Below are 25,787 nucleotides of genomic sequence, written 5' to 3'. Positions count from 1 at the left end.
CGGCGGCAGAGTGGCAGGGCAGCCCCCGAGGCAGCAGTCAGGGAGGAGGACGAGGAGGAGCCGCGGCCCGGTACCAACTGATCTACGGATCGGGGCTGGTCCTGGACTGGGGGTTGGAGACCACTGATATACAGTACAATAATGTTACATTGGTGTAGTTTTGTATAGAGTAAGGTGATCAGATTGTCCCACTTTTGGAGGGACATCTGGGGGCACCTGGCAAATTGTACTTATGTTGAAATTAAAAATATATATATATTACAATACTATTTTTGCGTTCTATGAAAATTTTTGTTGCTCCATATAGACCAGATTTTTAATCAAGAAACCCCCACCACCCCGGTCAATGTTGTCCCGCTTTACCAATGTTAAAATCTGGTCACCTTAATATAGAGGTCTACTTAGAGGAAGAAAAAACAAGTTTAACAAGCCTTCTCTTCCAGTTTTCATTTGTGCATAGAATTATGTAGTGCAGAAGAATAGTGCAATAATAATGCATTTTTAAATTTTTACTTTGGGACCCATAAGGTGCCTGACAGTTTCTTTCCTTCATGGCATAACATGGTGTCTCTGCAATGTAACTTTAGAAGTTAAAAGCGGGAAAACAGAAATCAGCAGTAAGAATTGCTTTGGTGTGTTGCTTAGGCTTCATCTGTCTCTAGAAGGCTGCTCCCTTTGTGCTATCACCAGGAAGGCTGGCGACACCTGAAAGACTAACGGGATTTGTTCGAGCATAAACTCTCCTTGACTAGAAGTCACTGCTCCTGTCGAAATGAGTGGACCCTCACTGTGCAATCTGTAAGGAGAATCCACTCACGGAAAAAGCCGGCTCTGTTTATTCGGCCGCGATAGTAACATTCGGTCGGTAACCGGAAGGGTCGACGCAGGCTCAAAGAGATATCAGCCTATTGCATACAGCGCCAGCCCTTCCCTGCTGTCGCTTCTCTTACTGGCGGAAGTGCGTCAAGGCGGAAGTACGGACGATGTCGGAGCGACAACGGTAGCTCTCCCCTCCCCTCCTCTCCTCTCCTCTCCTCTGGGTGCGGAGGGCAGCGTTGGGGAGATGGACGCGGTAAGTAAGGTGCCTGCCCAGCGGGAAGCCGGACTCCTGCCGTCTTCCCTTTGCTCTGCTCCTCTCCCTCTTGGAACGGACCATTGTTCTGGCCTTGATGTTGGGAGGGGGCCCTTGGGGCATGTTCACAGCGTCCCTGTGGTGCTTTCACTGTTCAGAAAGCTTTGCAAACATTTTCTCGTCGTCGCAGTTCTTGCAACAGCCCCCGGATTGCCGGGCGGCCAAAGCGAAGAGAGAGTGGCTCGCCTGACGCTTCCTAGCGAGTTCGTGGCGAGGGCAACTTCCTAACTGGTAGTTCGGTCACTCAGGCGTGCTTCCGTAGTTTGTTTAAATTGCAGATTGCTGGTGACTGGGTTGAGTCTAGATTATAGTGGCTGGCTAGGAGGTGTTACTGCTGCTGGGGGCTGACTCCTCCGTCAACAGGCGCTTCTGAGAATAGCACACTTATGTTAACCGTATTGTACCCAAAACAATGGGAGGGGGTGGGGAAGAGAAGATTCTAGCCCAGGGGTAGTCAAACTGCGGCTCTCCAGATATCTGTAGACTACAATTCCCATGAGCCCCTGCCAGCATTTGCTGGCAGGGGCTCATGGGAATTGTAGTCCATGGATATCTGGAGGGCCACAGTTTGACTACCCCTGTTCTAGCGAATAGAGAGTAGGTATGGTGTAAGAGGTAGAGTTTGGAACTGGGGAGATCTGGGTTCAAATCTCTTGGTCGTAAAGTTTGCTGGGTAACCTTGGGCCTGCCATTGTCTTTCAGCCCAACCTGTATTACAGGGTTGTTATTTTAAGATGACATGGAGAGGAAGAGAACCATGTACTCTGCCTTGAGCTCCTCGGGAGGAAAAAGTGATATGTGGTTGTTGATTAGGAAACACTTCAAGATCTGGCTTTTATAATTGCAGAACAGCTGAAATCTTCTGTGATTCATCCCCTTCAGACACTAATTGTTTTTTGTTTTAAGTAGAAAGTCTTTAGAAATGCAGCATGTGTTGTCGCTGGAATAAAAACAAAACTGAGAGGCTGTACTAAAAGGATGCCTTGCGTGTGCTGCAATATTGCAAGAACTAGAATATGTTGCATTATTTTTGACTAAAATTGTTTTTTGTAGCTATGGTGCATCTCTTTTTCTACCCCCACAAGTAATTATGTAATAAGTAAATAAGGAGCAAGTGGAAAGATGAATTGGCCATAATGAGTTCATGGTAGAATATTTGAATCTGAAGATTTTTGGGTTCCTCAATGCACAGAGTGTGATCGCCTTTAAGCCCTTTGCTTCAAAGAAGGGCATAACTCTTCTTAGGATTGCTCAGCCATTCTTTGAGCCACATGGGTACTTTAGATCAGTCTCTTGAAATAGTGGATGAGTAACTGTGTTTAAAATAGCCAGTAGAGATTAGGAATATCACTAATGAGATAGAAATAAAGGGGGTATTAATGTTTTACAGTTTTATAATCCTGATGCTGTGTAGATACAGTGGCATAAAAAGGCAATTACTTTTCCTTTTGTCATTAATTATTATTATTTTATTTATTACCCACCTCCCCCCCAAAGGCTCAAGGTGGGTTGTGACATATGGATAAAAACCCCAATACAACCCATTAAAACCAGTATAAAAACCAAAATGCATGCAGTACAAGCAATTCCATAAAACTAAAATGCTGTGGTGAAAAAACTCTTCCTGAACTTAGAACCCAAGTCTTCTTCATCTAGAGGGGAAAGTGCAAGAGGGTACTGATAGACTTTGCTACTGCCACTCCTATGGGGGGGGGGGCTGGTCTTCCTTGCCGCCCGGCCTCAACCATAGACCTGGCGGAAGAGCTCCATTTTGCAGGCCCTGCAGAACCCTGAAAGATCCCGCAGGGCCCGCAGCTCCTCTGGGAGCTCATTCCACCATACTGCTCCTCACTGTGACGTCTCAGGGAAGTGTACATAAAACCAGTGGGGAAAAGGAAAGGTACATAGAACTTTTGGAAAGATATGAACAAGAAAGCATATAAACAATTAACAGCACAACGTATGGGTAATTGTGAACAGCTGAAGGGAATAACAGCAACAGTCAGGGACATACTGGATGTCAAGGTGGTCTGGCGAGGGGACAGGTTGTAGGAAGGTCCCTATCATTGGCCTCTTCTGAAAGCCAGCAAACTGATCATGAGGTCCGAGCTGGTGGAGATGGGAGGGATGTGGTTGGGATCTATAGCATCCCCCTTGATGGGCTTCTTTCAGGGTTCTTTTATTTATTGTATGTTTGTCCTTCCAGTCCTGCAAAAAGCTCAGAACAATGTGCATGAGCGGTTACCTGTTTTTATCTTACATGATGAGATCATTGTTGAGAGAGAGTGACCAATTCCAAATCTACCAGGGACCAGGGATTGAAACACAGGCCTCAGGAGTAGGGACTACTGTATTTATCTGTTTACAACATTTTTTTCGATTCAGTTCTCCCAGGAACTCAAAGCTGTGTATGCCAGTCTGCCTTTACCCCCAACAACAACCCTGAGGGTTAGGTTAGGCTGAGAGAATGTGCTTGACCCAAAATCATCAAGATTCAAGGTACAGTTTTCCAGGTCCCAGACCAATACCTTAACCAGTGCATCAAGCTAGCTGTTTGTGCTGGAGTCTCTCCATCTTTATGTCTGTCACTGATGATTTCTGAGGGACCTCCAGTGTCTTTCTGTTTGGAAGGGATTGGAATCCGCATTATTAGAGGGCTCTCAGACCAACTTAAAGCTGTTCTGAGGAAGCTAATGCTTATTGCTGTAATAGCTCTCCTCTTTTCTAGGGGAGGGAGCTTTGACTGAGGGGATCCCATCTTCTCCTGTTACGTCTCTGCTGGGTAGCCTTTTCTGCTGATTGTCCTGAATCCCTTCAGGGCTGTCACATTTGTATGTAACTGGAAAAAGAGAGTAGCGCAGGTGTTCCAGATTCTGTGGGCTGACTGAGACTGTGGTGGTTTAACAAAATGTTCGTGTTGCAGTATTTAGAATGGTAGCTTTGCTGCTTTTAGGGAATGAAGACTTGGCTAGCTAGGTATGTTCAAGAGGCCAGTGGCATCTTAAAGATTAACAACATTTGTTGCAGGGGTATGAGCTTTCATAAGACAGTGCTTGCTTTGTGACTCACAGAAGCTCATATCCTAAGGCATGGGTAGTCAACCTGTGGTCCTTCAGATGTTCGCGGACTACAATTCCCATGAGCCCCTGCCAGCAAATGCTGGCAGGGGCTCATGGGAATTGTAGTCCATGAACATCTGGTTGACTACCCCTGACATACCCTGCCAACAAACTATGTTAGTCTTTAAGATGCTACTGGACTCTTACTTATTTATGTTTAGATTTTAAGTTCCTCATGGCAGCTTACCACAGAGTTGAAATACACAATAATTAAATATAATTTCAGTTTTAAAATCTAAAATTCAGTTTCAAAATACAGCCAATCCAATTATAGACCCTATGGCCACCTCTTACTATTTTCTTACTGTTACAGACAGACTAATGTGCTTCCCCATGACGACTCATCTTGATCTAAGTATCAATGAAGTAAGAACAGAATATATCCTGTTGAAACCAGACCAATTGCAACTTGCTGCCAAGTGTGCTTACCTCATTATAGTAGCATTTTTCAGAAGCGTTCCTGGGTGTTATCTTAGTAGTTCTTACACAAGCCCTGCAAGGTAGTACAGTGAAACATCATCCTCATTTTTAAAGTGAGCATCTTTGGTCACCTAAGGAAATAACTTCAACTTTTTCCTGTGTGAAGTGCAAAACAGCTACACCCTTCTCTTTTCTAGCCCTGTTTAGTATTCTTGTTGCCATAAAGCTGAGTAGCTATGAATAGCAAAACAATTCCAAGGTTTTAGATTTTGGGTAGAAATAGAGGCTTAATTTGTTAATATTATGTAACGTTTCTGTCTAGCTTGTTTATGTAGCAAAATTTTAATTATTTTATTTATTTATTACACTTCTACAGTCTGCCTTCTTCCTTGGTGGGATTCAAGGTGGATTATATAAAAGCCCATAAAATCCCATGAAGTCCCCAGTTCTTAAAAACCATACACCTTCAGATGGCAGAAAGAAAAGAGAAAAAGCCTTCCGCCCCCTCCACAACCATCCACACAAGGTTCAATTGATGATATAGCAAAGTCTGGGGGGGGGGGGACAACGCTCTTAAACAACCTGGCCTCAGCCAAAACCTGGTGGAAGAGCTCTGTTTTACAGTCACTCTGGAACTTTGACAGCTTTGTTAGGGCCCTCAGCTCTCCCAGGAGCTAATTCCACCAGGTCAGGGCCAAGACCAAAATGGCCCTGGCCTGGTAGAGGCCAGGCTTACCTCTCTATGACGAGAGACCACTAGTAGATTAGTACCTGCAGAGTGCAGGGCCCTATGGGGGGCCTAAACAGATAAGCAGTCAGATAGGCAGGACTACTTATGGCCTTGAAGGTCAGAACCAAGACCTTTGAACTTGATCTGGGCCATAACTGGTAACCAGTACAGCTGCCTCAGCACAGACTCTATATGGGTCCTGCAAGATGAACCAGTGAGGACTCTAGCAGCTGCGTTCTGCACCAGCTGGAGTTTCTGGGTCAAGGACAAGGCTAGGCCAGGGTAGAATGAGTTACAGAAGTCTAGAGGAGGCCATTGCATGGATCACTGTGGCCAAACAGTTGAGATGCTGCTAGCCTTCACATAAGCTTCTCAGCTCAGAACCCCTGCCTGCTCTCAGATAGATTTCAGAGAAAACTGGGAAGTGTTCATAAGTGCTCTCATGTTTTAGGTACTGGTCTATTGGCAAACAAGACGTTTGGCGCTCAAACCACTGAATTGTAGTGACTCTCTAGGAATTTGCTCTTGTCAGATTTGCACCAGGAAATATGCTAGATGAGCCTCATCGCTGATGCAACAAAAAGTACAGGTGCTGCTTCTGTTGTTTTGAAGGATTTTAACCTCCTGATCGTTTAAACAAGTTCAGGCTTTTCTTCACACCTGGAGCTTTTCTGATGTTTGTCTAATGTGTTAATGACTCCAGTCTCCAGATTTAAGTATCCACAGATTTGGTCATATTGAGAATTAGATATATTGGTGGTAATCATACATATTTAGCAGAGGATATGAAACCGCAGATAAAACAGCACTCAAGCAACGTGATTAATTGAAGAACATTAAAAGGGGGAAGATGATCCTCTGAGTAAGGAGGGCTGTGGAAGGCCCAGGAATGGCCCCTGCTGGCCCTCTGGGACCAAGGGCAGCCAGGAAAAGGCTCTACCCTGGGAATGTTTACTCATGAGTAAGTAATGTGAGTTTTGCAATTTGCAATCTTGAGTAGGGAGGAATGCTTTGGAAGTTGGCAACCCAACTGACCGCATATGGAAGAGGAGTCAGGAATCAAGCCCAGCTCTTGAGATTAGAGTCTCCAGCTCTTTAACCACTTCACCACACTGGATCTCAAGATCAAGCAGTAGGGGGGGCAGGGCAGAACCCAGGGCCGTCACAGTGCAGGTGTCTGTGCTAGCGCCTGTTGTATTCCTGGGTGCAATGAGCTTTGCCTCTTGTAGTCTGAATAATGCTGGTTGGCAGCATGCACTCTGCCTTGATGCGTGTGTGTACCTCTGTGCACTTAGGCACATGTTCGGAAAGAGAAAGCATTTGTAAGCTTCCCCTGGATGCTGTCTGTCCGTCTGATCTATTTGTTTGCTGGTCCAATCTGTGACCTCAGCTCAATTTGCAAGTACCATGCAAAAGTTATCATTCTGCTATGTTTGAGCATCTTTAAGGGATATTTGGAAAGCTGGATTTCTCTGGCATATGCCATCTCTAACTGGCACTCGACACCTTTTCTTTAAATTACAGCCTGCTATTTTTATACCTTCTCTCTGATACCTTTGCTTTGTGCTGCACATAAACAGGTTCATTACAGCTGAGCCCATGACCTTTTCTTTTCTACACCCCATTCTTATTTTATTTGTCCTGAAACGCTCCTGCTTTGCATAGCATGCAAATTGCTGTGTAGCTACAGCAGAAGTAATAGCTTAGCCATTCCTGGACACTTTGCAGGCTGAGAACAACCAGAGGTAACATTTGTGCCATGGTGGTAGTGCAATAAGGCACATTATTAAAAACATATGCATTCTTTCACTGGCCCCACTGCATGGGTCTCTGGGATGATGCTAACGTAGCAGTGGGGCCAGTGAAAGAATGCATATGTTTGTCCTAATGTGGTGAATGTTTTCTTTAGAAACCCGTTTGTGCTGGAACAAAAAGCATGCAGCCAGCAGAGTGACCTTGGACTAGTCTCAGCCTTGTTAGACTTGATCTGGGAAAACAGTTCTCTTAGAGCTCTTTCAGCCCCTCCCCCCTAGAAATCCACCAAGACTCCTGGACCTGTTTGTATTACTATTGTTTAATGTTACCGTGTTATCTTTAAACCGCCCGTGGCGCCACGGACTAAATAAATCGTTAAGGGCTGCCGAGGTGGGATTTGTCCGTGATGAGGAAGGGTCCGGATTGGACCCTTCCTCACGACAGACAATCGGAGGGACCAATTGCAAAGCGCCTGCCGATTGGTCCCTCCGATTCCCAGCCCCGGCTCACAGTTGCTCCCGGCCTGATGCGGTGAGAGGCGCAAAGCGCCTCTCGCCGTGTCAGGCCGCCGCCCGAGGGAGCCCCTGGCAGTCGCGCAGAGCGCGGCTGCCGGGGGCTGCCTGATGCGGCGAGAGGCGCGAAGCACCTCTCGCCGCGTCAGGCCGCCGCCGCGAGAACGCCGCCCAGGGCACCCAGCGCCCCATGAGACCTCCGCCGCCGCAAGAACGTGCCACTGGCCCCTCCGGCAGCTGCGCCAGCCTTCGCCCGCCACTCACAGCTCGCCGCCACCCCGGGACGCCTTCAACTGCTGCTCCCGCCCACCACTGCACCTCCAACGCCGCGCCTGCCCCCAATGGTGCCGGCTGCCCTGACGGCCCAGCCACCGCCTCCCCCGCCAAGCACGCCGCCCCTTCGACGATCTGAGGACCACGACCACGCTCCACTGCCTCGCATGCTGCAGGTACAGCCCGCACCGGCAAAACGCCCATAGGAGCCCCCGGACGACGCGAGACTGTCTCGCCCTCCCCTCCACGGCCTACAGTTCGCCCACAGCCCACTGCCACCCCCCCCAAATCCAATGCCACCCTAGCGCCCGCTACATTTAAGCTGCAGCGGGCTTAATTACTAGTCAGTTAATAATATTAATGTTATAGTCATTCCATGTATAGTTTTCAGTTCTGTGTAAACCGCCTGAGCCTTCGGGAAGGGCAGTATATAAATATGAATGAATAAATATTTCAAGGCATTCTCTTGTGGGGAGAGAATAGGAAAGTGTTTGTTAACCACTTTGGGACTCTTTTGGGTAGCAAAAATCAGGGTATAGAAAACCAGCTTTTCTCAGAGGCTGCAAGAACCCGTAAACTGCTCACTCTATGCATGTACAGGCTCCATAGCAAAGTGGGAGTCTACCAGTAGTAAAAGTTGTCCAGTTCTCCAGTTGTGAAGCACATATACTTAATCACAGCTGGTGCATTACAAGCAAAAGAGTGTATAGCAGAGTGTTGCCTCTTTTATATGAAACAATTTCTCACTTTCTTTGATTGGGAAACTGAGCGTAAAGACTGTTTCCACATGGCACACCTTAAGATGTGGTTGGATCTCCTGACTGCCAGGTGGCCACCACAAGATGAATGTGAGATGATTGTGTTAAGAGACTGGAATGGTGCCATGGATCTGGTGCTTCCATTTCAGTGAATAAGGCTCCCCCCCCCCACACATTTTGTTTCATATGTTTGCAGTCAGTATTTGGGAAATGGCATGAATGGAGCAGTGTTGTTTGCATCCATCTCCTGTGATTCTTTGTTCAAAACCCGTTCATTCAGAACTGGGGCTCATACCAAGAGAGGGAACTTTGGAGATGGAACCAAGTAAGGCAGCCTGCTTATGGATCCTGATGATTTCCCTGGTTCCCTTTGTATTGCTAATAGAGAGATTGTAACCCAGAGTATGTTTGTGTGGTGTCGTCAAGACTTCTTCCTCTAGGTCGACTGCTGTTTAGTGTGCAATCAGTGTAGGTTTAAAGTCACACCCTAGGGTAACCCTGCCTTTCTGCCTTGCTATGGGGCCAGTGGCCCATCCCTGTTTCAACATTATCAGTCTCTGTAGGCAAGAAGCTTGAGTAGGAAAACATCTCCTACCTTGGGAGCACTGACAGCTGGGCTTTGTCATGCCCTGAAAGAAGAAAACAGGCTGATGTGGGAACATAATGAAATGTTCGTGGGAGAGGGGATAGAAGTCAGAGGGCACCAATTCCTTCCAGCAGCTGGGAGGAGGCCTGTGGAAGTGCTGTTCTCAGCATTTCCCAGGTTTAAGCAAGTCAGTCTTCTAAACGGGAAGCTGTAGTCAAACTGTGAAGCAAATGCAAGAAGCCTGTCCCGAGTTAGCCGTCCTGGTGTATTGTGGGCTGCTTAGGTGTGATCTGGTCACAAATGAAGCAGGTGCTTGTGAGTTTTCCTCAGGTTTTCAGAGATAGATCTATTGTCCTCAGGGAGATGTCTGTGGATCTTCTCCATTTTATCCTCAGAACAACCATGTGTGGTAGATTTGGTTGAGTAATGGTCAAAAAGTAAGTGCTGTGACTGAGGAAGGGCTTGGATATGGTGTCCCTGAGTCAAAGGCTGGCAGTGTCTTCATTATGGGATGCTGCTGGTCCTTGGGTTATCCGGCCAGCTGAGAAACTGGATGCCCACTTGCATCACATTTCTTTTAGTTCTGAGTTCTTGGTATTCTAACTGTGATGAAATTTCTTTCAACATTTTACTTGTTATTGAGTGTCTGCCTGCCTGCTGCAGTAACAGGTATGAGGGAAGAGGTATGTCCCTTTAACAGGTATGTCCCTTTAACATCACCCCAGTCTGACTGCTGAGAACATCTTTGCAACTTCAGATCTGAGAGAGATTCTGATTCCATGTAATTCTCATTTAGCTGGCTGACTGGATAATAGATTTAAAAGGTGTCTGGGTACCCCATCCTTCCTCTAGCCAGCTTGGTGGGGCATTCTGCTTTCCTTGTAAGGTAGGTTAGACTGGGAGCATGTCTGGGCCAAAGATCTCCTAGCAGACTTTATGACCATGTGGGAAGTGAAATCTGGGGCTCTCAGGTCCTAGTCCCACGGTGCATACCACAGTGTTATATTAAAAAGCTGCCTCCACCCCATTAATCAAGCAACATAATTTTTTAAAATACTTTTTAAAGAACTTTATGGAAACCAGTAACTGGCAGATGTCATCATCTTAGAAGAAGCATTCCCTCTGCTCTTCCACACCACAGGGAATGCCTCTTCAGGAGATGGGGCCTGCTGTAACATGTGTGCACAAGCTTATGTATGCAATTTTAATCAAATCTATTAAAACCCACAGTATGACTAGTGTCATTAGCTGGCTAAGAGGGCTTGTAGCCATTCATTCCAGGAGACGGCTTGGAACATCTGAGGGCTTGTTGCTTGCAGCACCCACATCTATCTTATCTCTCTCCTTCTCTGCAGGGAACCATTCCAGAGACTGGGTTGGAGAAATGCTTACCCTTATCAGAAGGTGAGTGAAAGAGATGGCCATGGGGTAACCAGAATGACATGTGGAGTTACCTAGCAGGGAATATTTGGGCCCAGTTGGGGGGGATATGCATTTCAGATTAGCCCTTAGGAGGTCATCGTTTACTCTGTCCTGTTGTGGGAATTATGCTGGTTTCTTGCAGCCTTGGCATTTCCTTGGGCTAAGGAAGATGCTGACAACTCTGTTCCCATGTGAATCTTACTGTGAATCAGTAGAATTTACAGTGTGTTTTCCTGCAGACAAGCAAAACATCAGTTATCACATACTTTGCTAGGTTTCTGTCATCTGTGCAGTGATTGGGATGAGGGTTTGAAGGGTGCTGGAGAATGCTCCAATGTAGAAGGTACCGTTGGGCAGTGGAGGATCTTTCCTAAAGGTGAAGGTCTCCTGAGGGCCTCATCAGCTGGTTGTATCTTGTACATCCTGTATCCTGCTGGAGCTGGAAGGCTTTGGTTTGGACTTCTGCAGGCATAAGGATTTCAGCCCATGGAGCACAGATTTCTGGCTTTTCCTTTTTTTATAGCCAAAAATGCTCCCCAGAATCCAATTCCTGAGGTTCCCTGTCCTCCAAGAATGGTATTCCCAAGGGGATTTCTCGCTTTTACCAAAAGGGGCAATCAGAAAAATTGTTCTCCACAGGTGGGACTCCTTCCTTCTACAGAAACACTTCTGTGGATCCAAGTCTCTTTCAGCTTCTCTTTCTCTGAGCTAGTCAGTCAACTATCTAGCAATTAGGTATCTTCCAGGGAAATAATCCCAATAGACGTGCACAGTGTCATCATCGCCAGCATTGCTTCTTGCAAAGTGATTACCGACCAACCTTGAGCAAAGGAGTCAGTGGAATAAAAAGCCTCTCCATCCCACACCTCCATTTTCCCTGCACTGGTATTCCTTTGCTATGTGGAAAATTTCCCCAAAGTCTGTCTAGTGCAGATATAATCTGGGAATCTCCGCTTCAGGGTTTAGAAAACAAATAAGTTGGCCTGTCTGCCCATGGGAATAACCTCCGGAAGTCTGTGGAGTGTGAGCCTTCCTCTCAGTAGCGGCAACATAACAAATTATGGAACATCTAAGCTTACATATGCCGGGTTGTTTGATTTCTCCCCCACCCCCTGTAATATATGCAAATATATTTTAAAAAGCATAATGTATGTAGCCCTGACAATAATATTGTTAACGTTTTGTTAGTGCCTTGAGGCATGGATCTTTTTGCTTCATATTATGCTACAATAATGCTGCACAAAGAATGCAGGACTGTGGAGACAGCGAGAGAGACTAAAGCCTCCCCAACTGACCCATAAGCAGATGGCTCTCAGCGTGCTGTTGCTCAGGAGTTTCTGCTGGCACTTCTTCCTCTGGTTCTGACCCCATTATCTCTCTCGGTTCCTGCCCCTTGGTGCTCTCTGGTGTGGGTGCCAGTAGGCTGTGTTCATGTGTTGCTAATCTGTTTCCAGCCACTGATGAGGATTCCAGCAGCGGCATCTACACGTGCTTCATGAAGTCACATCGCTGCTATGACCTCATCCCCACAAGCTCCAAGCTTGTTGTGTTCGATACTTCGCTGCAGGTGGGTAGCATCTCCAAAAAATGCATTAGGTATTATTAGTCCTGAAAGGATACCTTGTCAAGACTGTGCTCCCAAGCCAACAAAACGTTTGAACAAGATTGAGCCAGTAGACAACTTCCAGTCCATTATGGTTCACTGGATTCTAAAGACTTATGGTAGGTATGCCAGACACACACACCAACAAAGCGTATGAATGAGCCGAAGTGATCATGCTTGTATCCTTATCTAGAATTGGGCACAGTTCCTGCTTGTGTGTTTTCATGGTAACAGATGCACATTTGTTAACCTTTAATATGACAGGTGGTCCAACATGTAAGTAGTGATGAACTGCAAGATAGTTAAGGTGGTAATGTCTTTAAGTAAACATGGCCAAGGACACAAAGTAGTTGATTAGATCTGTGAGGGTTATTCTGCATGGCATACGATTTCTTTACTCATTCTTTATATACAGAAATGGCTTCCAGCCTTTCTGCCTTCAAGGAATGTTTCTATGTCTGCCAAGAGCCCCTGTATAATCCAAGGGACTGTAGGGTTTACCTACACCCTGGGCTCATTCTTTAGAGAGAGAGAGAGAGTCCACGCTCGTGCTCCTCCTGTAATTCCTCTCTCATTAGGAGCAGGAGTTGGAAAGGTTTCTAAAACTGAAGTAGCCGCTTGTGTAGCATCCCAGCCCCCTTATATTCTCTGTTGCTTTTTCTGGCTTGTAGGTGAAGAAAGCTTTCTTTGCATTGGTGACTAATGGTGTGCGGGCCGCTCCACTCTGGGACAGCAAAAAGCAAAGCTTTGTGGGTGAGTGTCTGAGCTCAGGAGGAGAGGCGAGAGAAGTCTTGTCACCTCTCAACCAACTCCCTACAGCAGGCTTTCTCAACCAGGGTTTCGGGTTTCTTGAGGGCCCTGGAAGGGTTTCCTGAATGAGTGGGAATTAATAATTTTTAATATATTTTTTAAATGTGTGAAACATTTATCGGTTGATATCACCATATATGGGCATGCTGACCAGCCCCCCCCCCCCAACGGCCAGTGATGGGCCTAGAGGAGGTAGGAAGTGGAGGGGCCTTGGGTGGGCCTGTTCACAGCTATGCTTCCCAACCATATTCTGCACAGTTGCACCTCTTCTGGGGTTTCTTGAAGGCTGAAGAATGTTTTCAGGGTTTCTTGAACAGTAAAAAAGTGGAGAATGGTTGGCCTACAGGTTGGAGCTGACTTCTGCCCCACCCCTTCTTTTCCCTGTAGGAATGCTGACAATCACAGACTTCATCAACATCCTGCATCGCTATTACAAGTCAGCCATGGTAAGATCACACTAAGCTTTGTGCTTATGAGTTTCCAATTTCTGTGGCTTAGTTATATTATGGTTGCCAAGGCACTGTGGGATCTTGGAGATTTCTGAGTTGTTTCTAGACGCTGTTGTTGCAGAGAAAAATGTAAGAATACTCTACCTAAATACACAAAAACACAAAAAGAAAATAGATCTTCGAGTAATTTAAGAAATTCTTCACACTAACACCTTGTGTTCCAGTTTAAAAAGGCCAGATGTTAAGACACTATTTTTGGATGAGCACATGACCAACTGGACCAATCCAGAGAAACACTGGAAAAAGAAGCTTTTTGTCTCCCTTTCCAACCTACCAACTATGTTTTTCCTTCAGATTTTTATTCTGCCTCTACAGGGTTCTGTTTGATGCCAGTTTCTAAAAAGACAGTACTATAAAATTATTGTTTTAGTTTGATGATTAAATACAAAGCAAAGTATTTTAAAAACAAGTCAGGGATGTTAAAAAAGCATGGAAATATTCATAAATCACGCCTTGGACCAGAAGCAGATAAGATAATCACAAAAAAGATAAGAACTTCTTAATTAAAAGTCTGGATAAAATTAAATGTTTTGGCCTGGTGCCTAAAAGAGAACAGTGTAGGTGCCAGGAGAGCCTCAAAGAGAAGGGCCCTTGACAGGTAAGGTGCCCCCACTGAAAAAGTCGTGTCTCTGTTTACCACCTGCCTTACATTAGGGAGGCCGATTTTAATGGTCAGTCTTGCAGAGGCTAATTTCACACTTTGAGATACAAGGCTTCAACCAACTGGATGATGTTTCTGATATTGCACCATGAATCATCCAGGCTGGATCTTCCTACAGTAATAGCAGTGGATGTGTGACAAGATGGTTTCTGTCTCATTGTCTTTCCAAAATACATCCAGGTGCAAATCTATGAGCTGGAGGAACACAAGATTGAAACTTGGCGAGGTAAGGATGATTGTGGTGCACCAACAGAACAGCAGCTAATTCTGGATGAGCGGGCAGCGCTGTGGGTGGAGAAAATTTCTGCTCAAATGACACGCCCAGCTCTAGCATCACTGGCTGCAGGTTCTCTTTCTCCCTTCCCTTCTCTAGATAGAGGTGCAGCTGGCTAACTGACTTTTTCTGTCCCATGCAGAAGTCTATCTGCAGGACTCTTTTAAGCCACTGGTCTGCATTTCACCCAGTGCTAGGTAAGTGATTCTGCCAAGGCATGTTGGCTACTTTTCCTTTCTGCCTTTCTTCCCACCTGGCACATGCCTCAGTCCTCCCTGCCAAAGCCACCACTAGACGAGTACAGAGTATTTTATTAAGTTGTTCGTTGGTTTTCCTCCCCCTCCCCCAGATTTCTGGGCCTCATAATTATGGGAGAGGCTTGGAGGTAACTGGGCAGTTTCTAGGGAAAGTTCTCAGACAGTGGAACATTTTTTGAGTCAGCTCACAACAGCTTCTGCTGGAATAAATAATTTTAGTCTTTAATCTTTAGTCTTTAGTCTATGGGAGTCTTCTCTGTTCTTGATTATAGTTGCCTTTCCAACAGCCATCTGAAATGGTGGTCACCACTACACCTCCTTCACAGATGGGGAACAGAGAGAGAGAGTGACTAGTCCTAGACCAAGGTGGGCCCACTGACTCCAAAGCAGTTTTTACCTGACTCCTGGTAGCCTTGCCAAGTTTCAGTCAGGGTACATTAAAATGTTTGCCACTACTCTTTTCTCCCTCATCCTTGTTTCAATAACAAGGGGGAAAGGAGAGGTTTTCAAGTTGTAAATTGAATTCCCCCTTCATGGGGAGAGATCATGGCTCAGTGGTAGTGCTTTGCATGCAGGTGGTCCCAGGTGGAATTCCAGTATTTTCGATTATAAGCATCAGGTAGCATGTGAAGATCTCTTTCAGAGGCCCTGCAAAGCTATTGCTAGTCAAAGTAGACAGAGCTTACCTTGATAGATATTCAGTATATCATATGTTGCCTCTCTCTTTCTTAGATTTGGTATGTAAAGTCTCAGCTATGTCTGAGCTCACACATTCCATAAATGAGAAACTTTTACTGCCAGTTGATTGCAGATCCTGGGATCCATAAAGAGATTCATTTGTGCGGCGAAGTATTGCTGCTATCTGATGCTACTGTTTGGAGAATTAAGGGGCTCTTGAGAATACAAAAGTGAGCCACTCTAAACCTAACCCATGAAAGAGGACCTGACTTCCTTGTTGTTTATTTAGGACCAGTTAGAATCATAGTAGTACCCTGCAGACTTTCTCAGCCATGAAGGAAGCTTTCATGGGATGGATTACAAAATAATGGGCATTTTTTTCTACCGCTTCCCTTGCCTATTCTTGAGTGGTTGGCATAGACTGGAGGCATAAAGGGACCCAAACCCAGAAATTATTGATCCCCCAACATCATAGTTCACTGGATCTCTTCTGAACATCTGAGCTGCTCTTCTTCCTCCCTGTAGCCTTTAGAAAGAACATCTTGTGGAGCTAGAGAGAGAATATCCAAGCATCCATGTGTCCTCCTTGCTTCACAGATGTGATATATTCCCCCTGCTCCCATCCCTCTTGTGACTTCCAGCCTGTTTGATGCCGTCACTTCACTGATTCGGAACAAGATTCACCGTCTGCCAGTCATCGACCCTGACTCGGGAAACACACTGTATATCCTGACTCACAAGCGTATCCTCAAGTTCCTCAAGCTCTTTGTGAGTGCTCAGAGTGAGGTGACATGTAGTAGAGATACTTTGTACTGTGCTGTGCTCTTCCACTGGTCCCATGCTGAGGAATGAAGTTGGGACACTTGTATGTATTCAGTTAGGTCTATTGGTTTTGGGGGCGTGAAGCACTGCTGGAGAAGAAGAAGAGTTGGTTCTTATATGCCACTTTTCTCTACCAGAAGGAGTCTCAAAGTGGCTTACAATCGCCTTCCCTTTCCTCTCCCCACAACAGACACCCTGTGAGGTGGGTGAGGCTGAGAGAGCCCTGATATTCCTGCTCGGTCAGAACAGCTTTATCAGTGCTGTGGCGAGCCCAAGATCACCCAGCTGGCTGCATGTCGGGGAGGAGCGGGGAATCAAAACTGGCTCTCATGATTAGAAGCCAGTGGAGTGTAGAGGGGTTTTGGAGCATGGCCGAAATTTCTTGTAAGGATCTTGAGAGTGCCTGAAATTTGCTATCTTTGAAAATTAATTTCTTGAATGATAGTAAAATGATAGCAACAGTAAAATGATTTGCCTGTGTTAGTTAACCTTGCACTGACATGGACTTTTATTTTTTACTGGAGGAAGGAGCCACGGAAGCACATAAGCAACCAAGAGAATGGACTGAGTCTGTCCATCTGGAACCCTAAGCAGACTAGAATTGATGACAAATTCAGTTAACTCTTTCAGGGTTCTCCCACAAGTGGAGAAGAAAATCTATTATGAGTGGGCCCAAACAATTGCGCTCTAGACTCTTGGAGGTGAATGACCACAACCAGGATCCTGTACATCTTACCCACTGCTATTGTAGCTCCCCTTATCAGCAGAACCTGCTAAGTTATTGGATGCACCCTTTGGTGACAATCAGCCTGCCCCATGTAAAGATTATGTTTTTGCCTGTCCCCTAATGAACCCTGGACTTTTTTCTGAAGGGCTTTTTAATTATGATTTTAGAGGACCATGAGAATGGTATAGTGGGCTATCATTTGACCACAGTACCCATATACAAAAATGGATCAATCTTAGTAGATTCTAATGAGAATGTAGACAAAACAGAGAAACTAAACTGACAAACCCAGCTGGCATTAATCTCATGGAACCTGGCAGGATGGTCAAGTAAAATGCAGCATCTCACATGCCAACAGTTTATAAGAGTTGCACATTTTCTCCTTTTCCCCTTGCAGAATGCTAAACTGCACTAAGAAATGTCCTCTTGTTTTACTACAGATTGCTGAGTTCCCCCAACCAGAGTTCATGTCTAAAAGCCTGGAGGAGCTGAAGATTGGCACCTACGAAAACATTGCGATGGTCCAGACTAACACCCCTATTTATGTTGCCCTGGGCATCTTCGTACAACACAGGGTCTCTGCCCTGCCTGTTGTGGATGACTCAGGTGAGAGGCCGGGGTGGGGTGGGGGAGTATAAAAGGGGAGTGCAGTAAACATAGGTGCTTATCTGAGAACTTCAGGCTTAATGCTTTTGTGTTTTTCAAGATCATTATTTCTTTTCTGGAATCCCTGGGCCAGAAGTTGTGGAATATTAACAGGAGCAAAGAGTCTCACTGCATTCAAAATAGAGCCAAACCTGACATTTTCCATTATATTTCCTCATTTGTGGCCTGGTAGGGCCAGGAATGACCTGGCTAGCCTGATCTTTCCAGGTATTGGAAGCTAAGCAGGGCTGATCCTGGCTAGTATTGGATGGGAAACTGCCAAGGAAATCCAGGGTTGCAATGCAGAAGTAGGCAAGGGCAAACCACCTTTGAACATCTCTGGCCTTGAAAACTGTACTGGGTTGCCATATGTTAGCTGTGACTTCATAGCACTTTTTCATGCTTTCCCTGTACATGATTTCCCTTCCTCTGTAATTGCTGGGACTGCTATACTCATGTCCCTCCATCTGCAATAAAACCATTCCTTAAGGGTCTCTTTTTTCTGAGATGAGACTGGCTTCCACTTAGGCCTTTTCGGCAGTGGTTAAGAACGGTGGCCTCTAATCTGGAGCACTGGAGTTGATTCCCCATTCCTGCACATTCAGCTGGCTGGGTTACCTTGGGCTAGTCACAGTTGTGCCAGAACTGTTCTTGCAGAACAGTTCTTTCATAGCTCTCTCATCTCCACCTACCTCACAGGATTTTTGTTTTAGGTAGAGGAAGGGAAAGCAATTGTAAGCCGCTTTGAGACTCCCTTGGGTCATGAAAAGCAGGGTATAAGAACCAACTCTTCTTCTTGTTGCTTCGTGGTTTAACAGTGCATGTGGCTTCTTCCCTTCTGACCTCCAGGAGACTGATTAAACCTTCCTTCAGCCCCTTAGGGATTAGATGGTTCATGCAGTTGTATTTCAGTGGAACAGGCTTCCTCGGGAGGTGGTGGGTTTCCATCTTTGGAAACTTTTAAACAGAGGCTAGATAGCCATCTGATGGAGAGACTGATTCTGTGAAAGCAAAGGGGTGGCAGGTTACAGTGGATGAGCAATAGGGTTGTGAGTGTCTTGCACAGTGCAGGGGGTTGGACTAGATGACCCATGAGGTCCCTTCCAACTCCATTATTCTATGGTTCTATGATTCTTTTTGAAATACAAAGTGCTTTCATCTAATACTCAGTTTTTAGTATACCACATCAATTATTTTTAAGCTGCTACCTTCTAGGAATTTGTTAGATGAAATTTAAATTATTGTTGATTGTTTGTCATCGCATCTGCCTGGCTGGGACAGAGACATGGAGCATAAATGAGTTAAATAGTGGGCATTCTTGGGATCGGGCTGTCATATTTGGGATCAGAACAGAATCCCTTTTCTGCTTCTCTTCTTTGCCTTGCCAAGATTGGTTCACGACTCTAGTTTTTTTGTGTTGCTTTTTGCCTTCCATGATTATGTGAAACCTTTAAAACTGTTCATCATGTAAGCATCATTTTGTGCTACACTCTGAACTGTGTGGCTGGGGGGGGGTGTTGATTGTTCTGCCTTGCCTTCTGGCTGGGGGGGGAGTTGTCCCCACTTGCTGCCTCCTTTTCAAATTCACTTCCATTTTTCACAAGCTGTGCTTGTCTGTTTCTTTCAGGTCGGGTTGTAGACATTTACTCCAAGTTTGATGTCATTGTGAGTATCCAGGTCTCATGGGGGAGGGGGGATTTCACATAGGGGGTGCCTGTCTTCAGTAATTGCCTTGTTAGTTATTAAAGTAGATTTTGTTTGATTTGCATTTTTATCATATCTCTTGGCTTTGACCAGTTATGGACTTGATCTCTGTGGCTCCCATGTTACTCCCAGCTAGAGATCAAGTGCTGGGTGGTGTGGCTGGGCCTGAAGCCCAATACAGGTTTCCTTGCGGGATGGAGTTTTGCTCCCTGTGGACAACATTTTTCTGAGACCATGCTAATTTAACTGGGCTAGATCCAGCTGAAATAAAAAGGAGTCTCGTATGACTACCTTGGCAGGTAATGCTGAAGACTGCAAGATCTAAATGGACAAAATCCACATGATTTAAGAAAACAAGGGAGTTGGGCAAGATTGAGAGGAGATGCTGTTCAATCCACCCTACGTCTGGGCTTGCCCTTTTCCTCTATGGCACATGGCTTGGCTCACTCACTTGAGTCGCCTGCAGGGATTTGTTCCAGGACATGACTTTGCCCTGCTGCTGCACTGTGTCTTCTCTGGAGAGAGCTGGTGTAATGATGGCCCAGTTCTCTGCCAGGGTACTCAGTTTAAATGCCCATGTTTTCTCCCAAGTGTATTTTGTAAGGTGCAATGAACAGCTTAGGAATGTAAGCAGTCCTGGTAGATTCAAACATACTGCTGGGCAGAGACAAGTTCCCCTGATTTCAGCTTGGGGGTGTCCCAAAGGGGGAGAAGAGAGTTAGGGTCAACAAAGGCTGGTAATGCCACCATATGTTCCCTCTTTCTCATCTCCCTCTTGTTAGAATCTAGCTGCTGAGAAGACTTACAACAACCTGGATGTGACAGTGACCAAGGCACTGCAGCATCGCTCCCACTACTTTGAGGGTGTCCTCAAGTGTTACAAGCATGAGACTCTGGAGGCGATCATCAACCGACTGGTGGAGGCAGAGGTAAATCCCCTCCTGCCTGGCTGCTTCTTGGTTCAGTGAGGGGGAGGTAGGGACTGCAGGGCTCAGATGGGGGTAAGGGGAATGAGTTCTAGAAGAGGGTACAGATGATACATCTTGGTGGGACAGCACATCGATTGATGGGATATTCCTACCATCAATACCTCTTGATAAGAGAGCCAGTTTGGTGTAGTGGTTAGGAGTGCGGACCTCTGGCATGCCGGGTTCGATTCTGTACTCCCCCACATGCAGCAAGCTGGGTGACCTTGGGCTCGCCATGGCACTGATAAAATTGTTCTGACCGAGCAGTGATATCAGGGCTCTCTCAGCCTCACCCACCTCACAGGGTCTCTGTTGTGGGAAGAGGAAAGGGAAGGCGACTGTAAGCCGCTTTGAGCCTCCTTCGGGTAGAGAAAAGCGGCATATAAGAACCAACTCTTCTTCTTCTTCTTAGTAGAGGGGTTCAAGTGGGTAGCCATGTTGGTCTGACGTAGCACAACAAAAATTGAATCCAATAGCACTTTTAAGACCCAACAAAGATTTATTCAAGGAGTGAGCTTTCGAGTGCATGCACTCTTCCTCAGACTAAATGGAACAAGCGTATAAGGCAAACGTATAAGCGTATAAGGCAAACGTAAATTGTGGCAAATTAGTAAACCATGTAATAATATCCATATTAAGCCATATTGTGCTCTATGATAATTCTTTGCTAAAACAGCTAATTAGTCCTTTTGAGTTCAGTTGTACACAAAAACTTTGGAGAAATAACTGTCCATGTTAGTAATTAATGGCAGACACTAATTAAAAGAGGCTAGTTACTGGCCTCATCCATCTTCACCCAAATATAGAAGCATCCCTGCAAGTGACCAGAGAGTTAAATTCAAAAATACATTACATATTAGTCATATTGTCCCAAATAAAATAAAAAGAAGAGGGGATTATAAGTAATGTGGATATAAGAGTTGAATGAAGTTAGCATGCATATTGAGGGGGAAAAACCTATGTCCTTGTTGAGACCAGGCTTTGCCATTGTTTTGAGTATTGTAATAACTTGCATTCCTGCAATCTCCCTTTCTAGTCTGTTCTTGAATTTCTATTGCAATAAAACAGCTACTTTGAGGGCCTTAGAGGGGGACAGTCATAAGTACCACAGTTCAGTTTCTGCCAGGCGGATATTAAAGCTGAAAAGCAGCTGATTATTAGGTGTTTGAAATTGGGGCACTTTTTGGTCTTCCCTAACTCACTGGGATATGTTTCCCTTCCAAACAGCAGCCAGCACATGAGCAGAGAGCAAGTCAAGCCGGGCACTTTAACCATGCTGGCATAGGAAAGAGGTGGGACAGGGGTAGTCAAACTGCGGCCCTCCAGATGTCCATGGACTACAATTCCCAGGAGCAACCTGCCAGCATTCGCTGGCAGGGGGCTCCTGGGAATTGTAGTCCATGGACATCTGGAGGGCCGCAGTTTGACTACCCCTGGGGTGGGGGGATGGGTTAGCCATGACAACCAGGAAGGCATTTGCATGTATGGAATACAGGCTGTGCTTACTAGTAAGTAACAACCAAGTATTGAAAAATACTTGAGTGCTGCTAGGTCTGCCATTATTGTCTGGTTTGCTAATCTGAGGTATGCCTAAACTTTGAAAAACGGTAAGTGCACTCACTCTTCTCTCAGTTGGCACCTTCTGCTGTCACAATTCTCCCTCGAGGGCTTTTTACCACGCTTCAGATAAAGGTGTGTGTGCAACACCCTTAATCCTCCTCCTCCTGTCCAGGCCTCTACCTTGCTTTTTCCACGTCTGGCTTGTCAAGCCCTCTTTTATATCCAGCCTCCCCTGTAGTCCTTCCAACCTCCTTCCCAGTCTCCCAATAGGATATGTAGGGTGGGAGTATTTGCAACAGCTGCTCCAATATAATCTGATTCACAATCCATCATTCTTTGTCAGTTGTGGGCTGGAGCCACTGGGGGGCAGCATCCTTTAATTGTGCCATTGATGCACGGGGTCTGCAGGCAAGCTGGTATCACGAGGCTCAGAATTTCTGACAATTGGGATCTGGAGTGATTTCATGCCAGTCCAAAATGGCTTCTTATAATTTATCGCAGTCAGAAGCCTCTCTTTTTCCCAAGGCCCCTAAAGCAGCTTGGACTTATCCAGATGAGTTTGGCTCTAAAATGAAGAATCACTGGTTCTTAGACCACTGAGCTGTTCTCTCAAATATATTGAGGAAAGGCTTCATCTCATTGTCTGGGCTGAGATTAGTTAAGGGCAGCCAAACCTGTTGTCCTACTTCACTCACGGCCTCCACTGTCTGTTGGAAATCTCTGATCATGGAGGCTTGAGTGCCCTGCTGTTGTTGCATGATTTTGCAAAGCAGTTGAGGTTGATGTTTGGCCATCTGTTGGCCGAAGCGGGCCAGATCCATGGCATCACCTCCCCCATCTCTGACATAGCTGGAGTTTCTTCTATGGCTGCTGACTCACTTGGTTCTTCAAACTTTGGTGACAATGTTAGCTATGGAGGGTGTAGCAAATTCCAGCCACTCCTCCACCCTGCCGGAGGTGTTAAGTGAGACGGCTTATTACTAGCATTCGTGTGCCCACATTCTCTACCAAATTGTCCAGACTGTCCATTGTCTCAGTCTGCACCATCTGCCATTATGCTTCTGTCTTGAGGCCTCTTTGTCATAACTCAGATGGGAGGGGGTAGTTAATAACATCCTCCTCCCATCCCAGGTCTCTACCTTGCTTTCTGTTTTCTCTTCTGCAGTCTGGTCTGTAAAGCCCTTTTTTATAGCCAGCCTCCCCTGCAGTCCCAACCTCCTTCCCAGTCACCTGTAGCCTGGTTGTCCTCTCCATCATCCCTTTGTTGATTGCCCTACTTACCCTCTTTTCCCAGCTGATCCCGGCTGCTGTGTGAGTGGCAGCCCTGAGCTCTTCCAGCTTGCCTCTTCTTCCCCTGGCCAGCTGCTCTGCCTCTCCCTCAGGCTTGGCTTGTGTGGAAGCATTCATGGGGGAGGGATCTGCATCCAGCTGGGTAGTTTTCGCTCCCTGGCTGTTCCTTGCCCCTCAAGAAGTGTGGATCTTTGGCACAATCATGATGCTGGTCTCGGGTTATCTCAGTCCACTTCTGCAGGTGGGTGGATTTGGAGGGGGTGGTGGTGGCCCACAACAAGGCTTTATCAGGGTGACTTCCTGGTGGGTGTTCTTCTACCTGTTTGAGGTAAGTCCAGAGCCTAGTGACGCATGTCCAGTTACTCAAGAAGTTAAATAGCACTGTTAATGCGCCTATAATGTGTTACTAAGATGCAGAGTGTGAGTGAAATAAAGTGCTTTGTGAACAGTCTTCAATCCCTGTGTTTTCCCATGCAAAAGAGGGATTTGTTGGCTAATGTAAGCCCTGCTTTCTAGACTTACTGAGGCTGAACCACTTTGTATCCCCATAGATGGGAATACACAGATTGCACGTTTTCAGATATTAAAGCCTTATTCAGGAATATAGGAATTGTATACATTATGATTATTCCATCCATCCTGAGTGAAAATAAAACTGTAAATTCATACTGTCTCTGATACCCACAGGTTCATCGGCTGGTGGTGGTGGATGAGAACAATGTGGTGAAGGGTATCGTGTCCCTCTCGGACATTCTACAGGCCCTGGTCCTGCCCGGTGGTCAGAAGCCTTGACTGCATGAAGCTCAGAGCTCCCCCCTCCCCCTCCCCCTCAGGCCTGATGAGCAGAACCATCAACCTTTTTGCATCACCCTTTTTGGCTTGCAGTGACAGAATGGGAAGGCTGTGTAACCCAGCTGCAAGCTAACACCATGGGGCCTGGTTTGCTTGGTGTTTCCCACCAGATCAGGGCCTGTGTGTCTCCTTACTCAGTGTGGTTGCACGGGATTCTTGGGGCCTGTTGGATCTTGGAGTTAGGTGCAGTGGTTGGGCTGTTGGAGTCCGGCCTCAGCGTGCTGGTATCTTCCACGCTCGCATGGGAGGAAGCTGGGGTAGGCTTCCTGGCAAAATGTGAAGCATGCAGTAAGTGCAGGGGGCCACATCAAAATTAAAAAAGCCACAGGGCGAGTTCTGGAGATGGAGATATCTGATCAATAGCACAACTTTTTTTTTTTTTAAAGAAACTCTTGGCTGTTCTTGGGCACCTGACCTCTGTATGCCATGTGTGTATGAGTGTGTGTGTGAGAGAGAGAGAAATCCCTGTCCAGTGTAACTTGTAACTTCAACAATCAACAAGCTGCAGTCAGTCAATAAGGCACGAAGCCTCTTGTGCACATCACCTGCTCTCCTCTCCCCAGTACCAAGGCTAGGACAGGTGTCATAGGCTCTTAATGATCCTCAGAAGCTGAGAATCCTCATACTGGGCAGTGTTGGATATTTGAGCTGGCATCACAGAGCTTTCAAATTCCTGTTGTCTGGGAGTCTCGTTAAGCCCGTCTCTCCTAGGTTTTGATTACTCCATCTTTGATTATGTCCGTCTAACTGGAGGGAGGATCAGAGCCAGCCCCGCCTCCATGCCCCGATAGAGGAATCTATGTGCTTAGCCATGAACATTTTACTCTCCTGCCTCACTTAGGGCAAAAATTAGCTGTTCTGTGTCTGCTGTCGAAGAGACAGAATTGTAATACCACCACTGCCCCTTTTGATCTTGACTGTGCAAAAGTGGTTCTCTCACGAGCCCTACTTTTTTTACACATTCCTATAAACCTTTCTTCAAACAAAGGTATAAAGCATGTATTTTTTTATAAAGCCACGTTTCCTCTCTGATGCTCCACCGGTAATGTTCTGCTTTTTGGCCTTCCTAGGCAAGGTGATCTCCTGGGATCTGGGAGAATTTTTTTAAAAATTATTTCAAGTTTATGCAGGAAACAGTCCTGGGGTGCACCCACCCACCCACCCACTTGCTACTTTGTTTTACTGAGATTCTGTACTTATTAAAAATCTGTATATCACACTTCAACTTGTGGTGTTTCAAAAACTCGGCGAGTAATGTGGAAGAGAAGAGTCACGGAAGTTGATGGCCCTGGGGGAGGGGTTGGGCAGGGGAGATGCATTGTGCTTGAATTTGAGCCAGGGAAATTAGTTGGCACGTCCTCTCATGCAATGCTGAGTGCAGAAAGGGTTCCTCGGATAGGAAGTGCTACACAATCAGCCTTGTATTTATTTATGTAATTTATATCCCACCACTTCCATTCAATGGCTCATGGCAGGTCACAAAGTCTTCATTAAAACCCACTAAAAACCCCATTAAAAGGGCATACTAACAACCAACCATTTTGGTCCAAAATGTGTTCTCAGGATCTGTTCTATGTGTTTTTGAAGGACCTAAAAATCATGGTGGTAACCTTAATGTGTGTCCTGTAGGCTAGGGCAGGGGTAGTCAACCTGTGGTCCTCCAGATGTTCATGGACTACAATTCCCGTGAGCCTCTGCCAGCGTTTGCTGGCAGGGGCTC

The 25,787-nt window shown here is 46.0% G+C and overlaps 1 protein-coding gene across 1 annotated transcript; it reads left to right on the top strand.

The window, feature by feature from the left end:
• The first annotated feature begins 925 nt into the window (after positions 1-925).
• Positions 926-25,286, top strand: PRKAG1 (protein kinase AMP-activated non-catalytic subunit gamma 1). Its single transcript, XM_077328515.1, has 12 exons — positions 926-1,072; positions 10,641-10,689; positions 12,162-12,274; positions 12,982-13,063; positions 13,508-13,566; positions 14,471-14,516; positions 14,707-14,761; positions 16,141-16,267; positions 17,489-17,654; positions 19,321-19,358; positions 20,180-20,326; positions 23,903-25,286. Exons 1-12 carry the CDS (start codon positions 1,064-1,066, stop codon positions 24,005-24,007), a joined length of 996 nt encoding a protein of 331 aa, XP_077184630.1. The 5' UTR covers positions 926-1,063; the 3' UTR covers positions 24,008-25,286.
• The last annotated feature ends 501 nt before the right edge of the window (positions 25,287-25,787 follow it).

The sequence above is a fragment of the Paroedura picta genome, chromosome 3 (genome assembly GCF_049243985.1).
Source record: "Paroedura picta isolate Pp20150507F chromosome 3, Ppicta_v3.0, whole genome shotgun sequence".
Taxonomy (NCBI): Eukaryota; Metazoa; Chordata; class Lepidosauria; order Squamata; family Gekkonidae; genus Paroedura; species Paroedura picta.
Note: the sequence above shows the minus strand (reverse complement) of the source record. Positions and strands in the feature narration are given on the sequence as shown.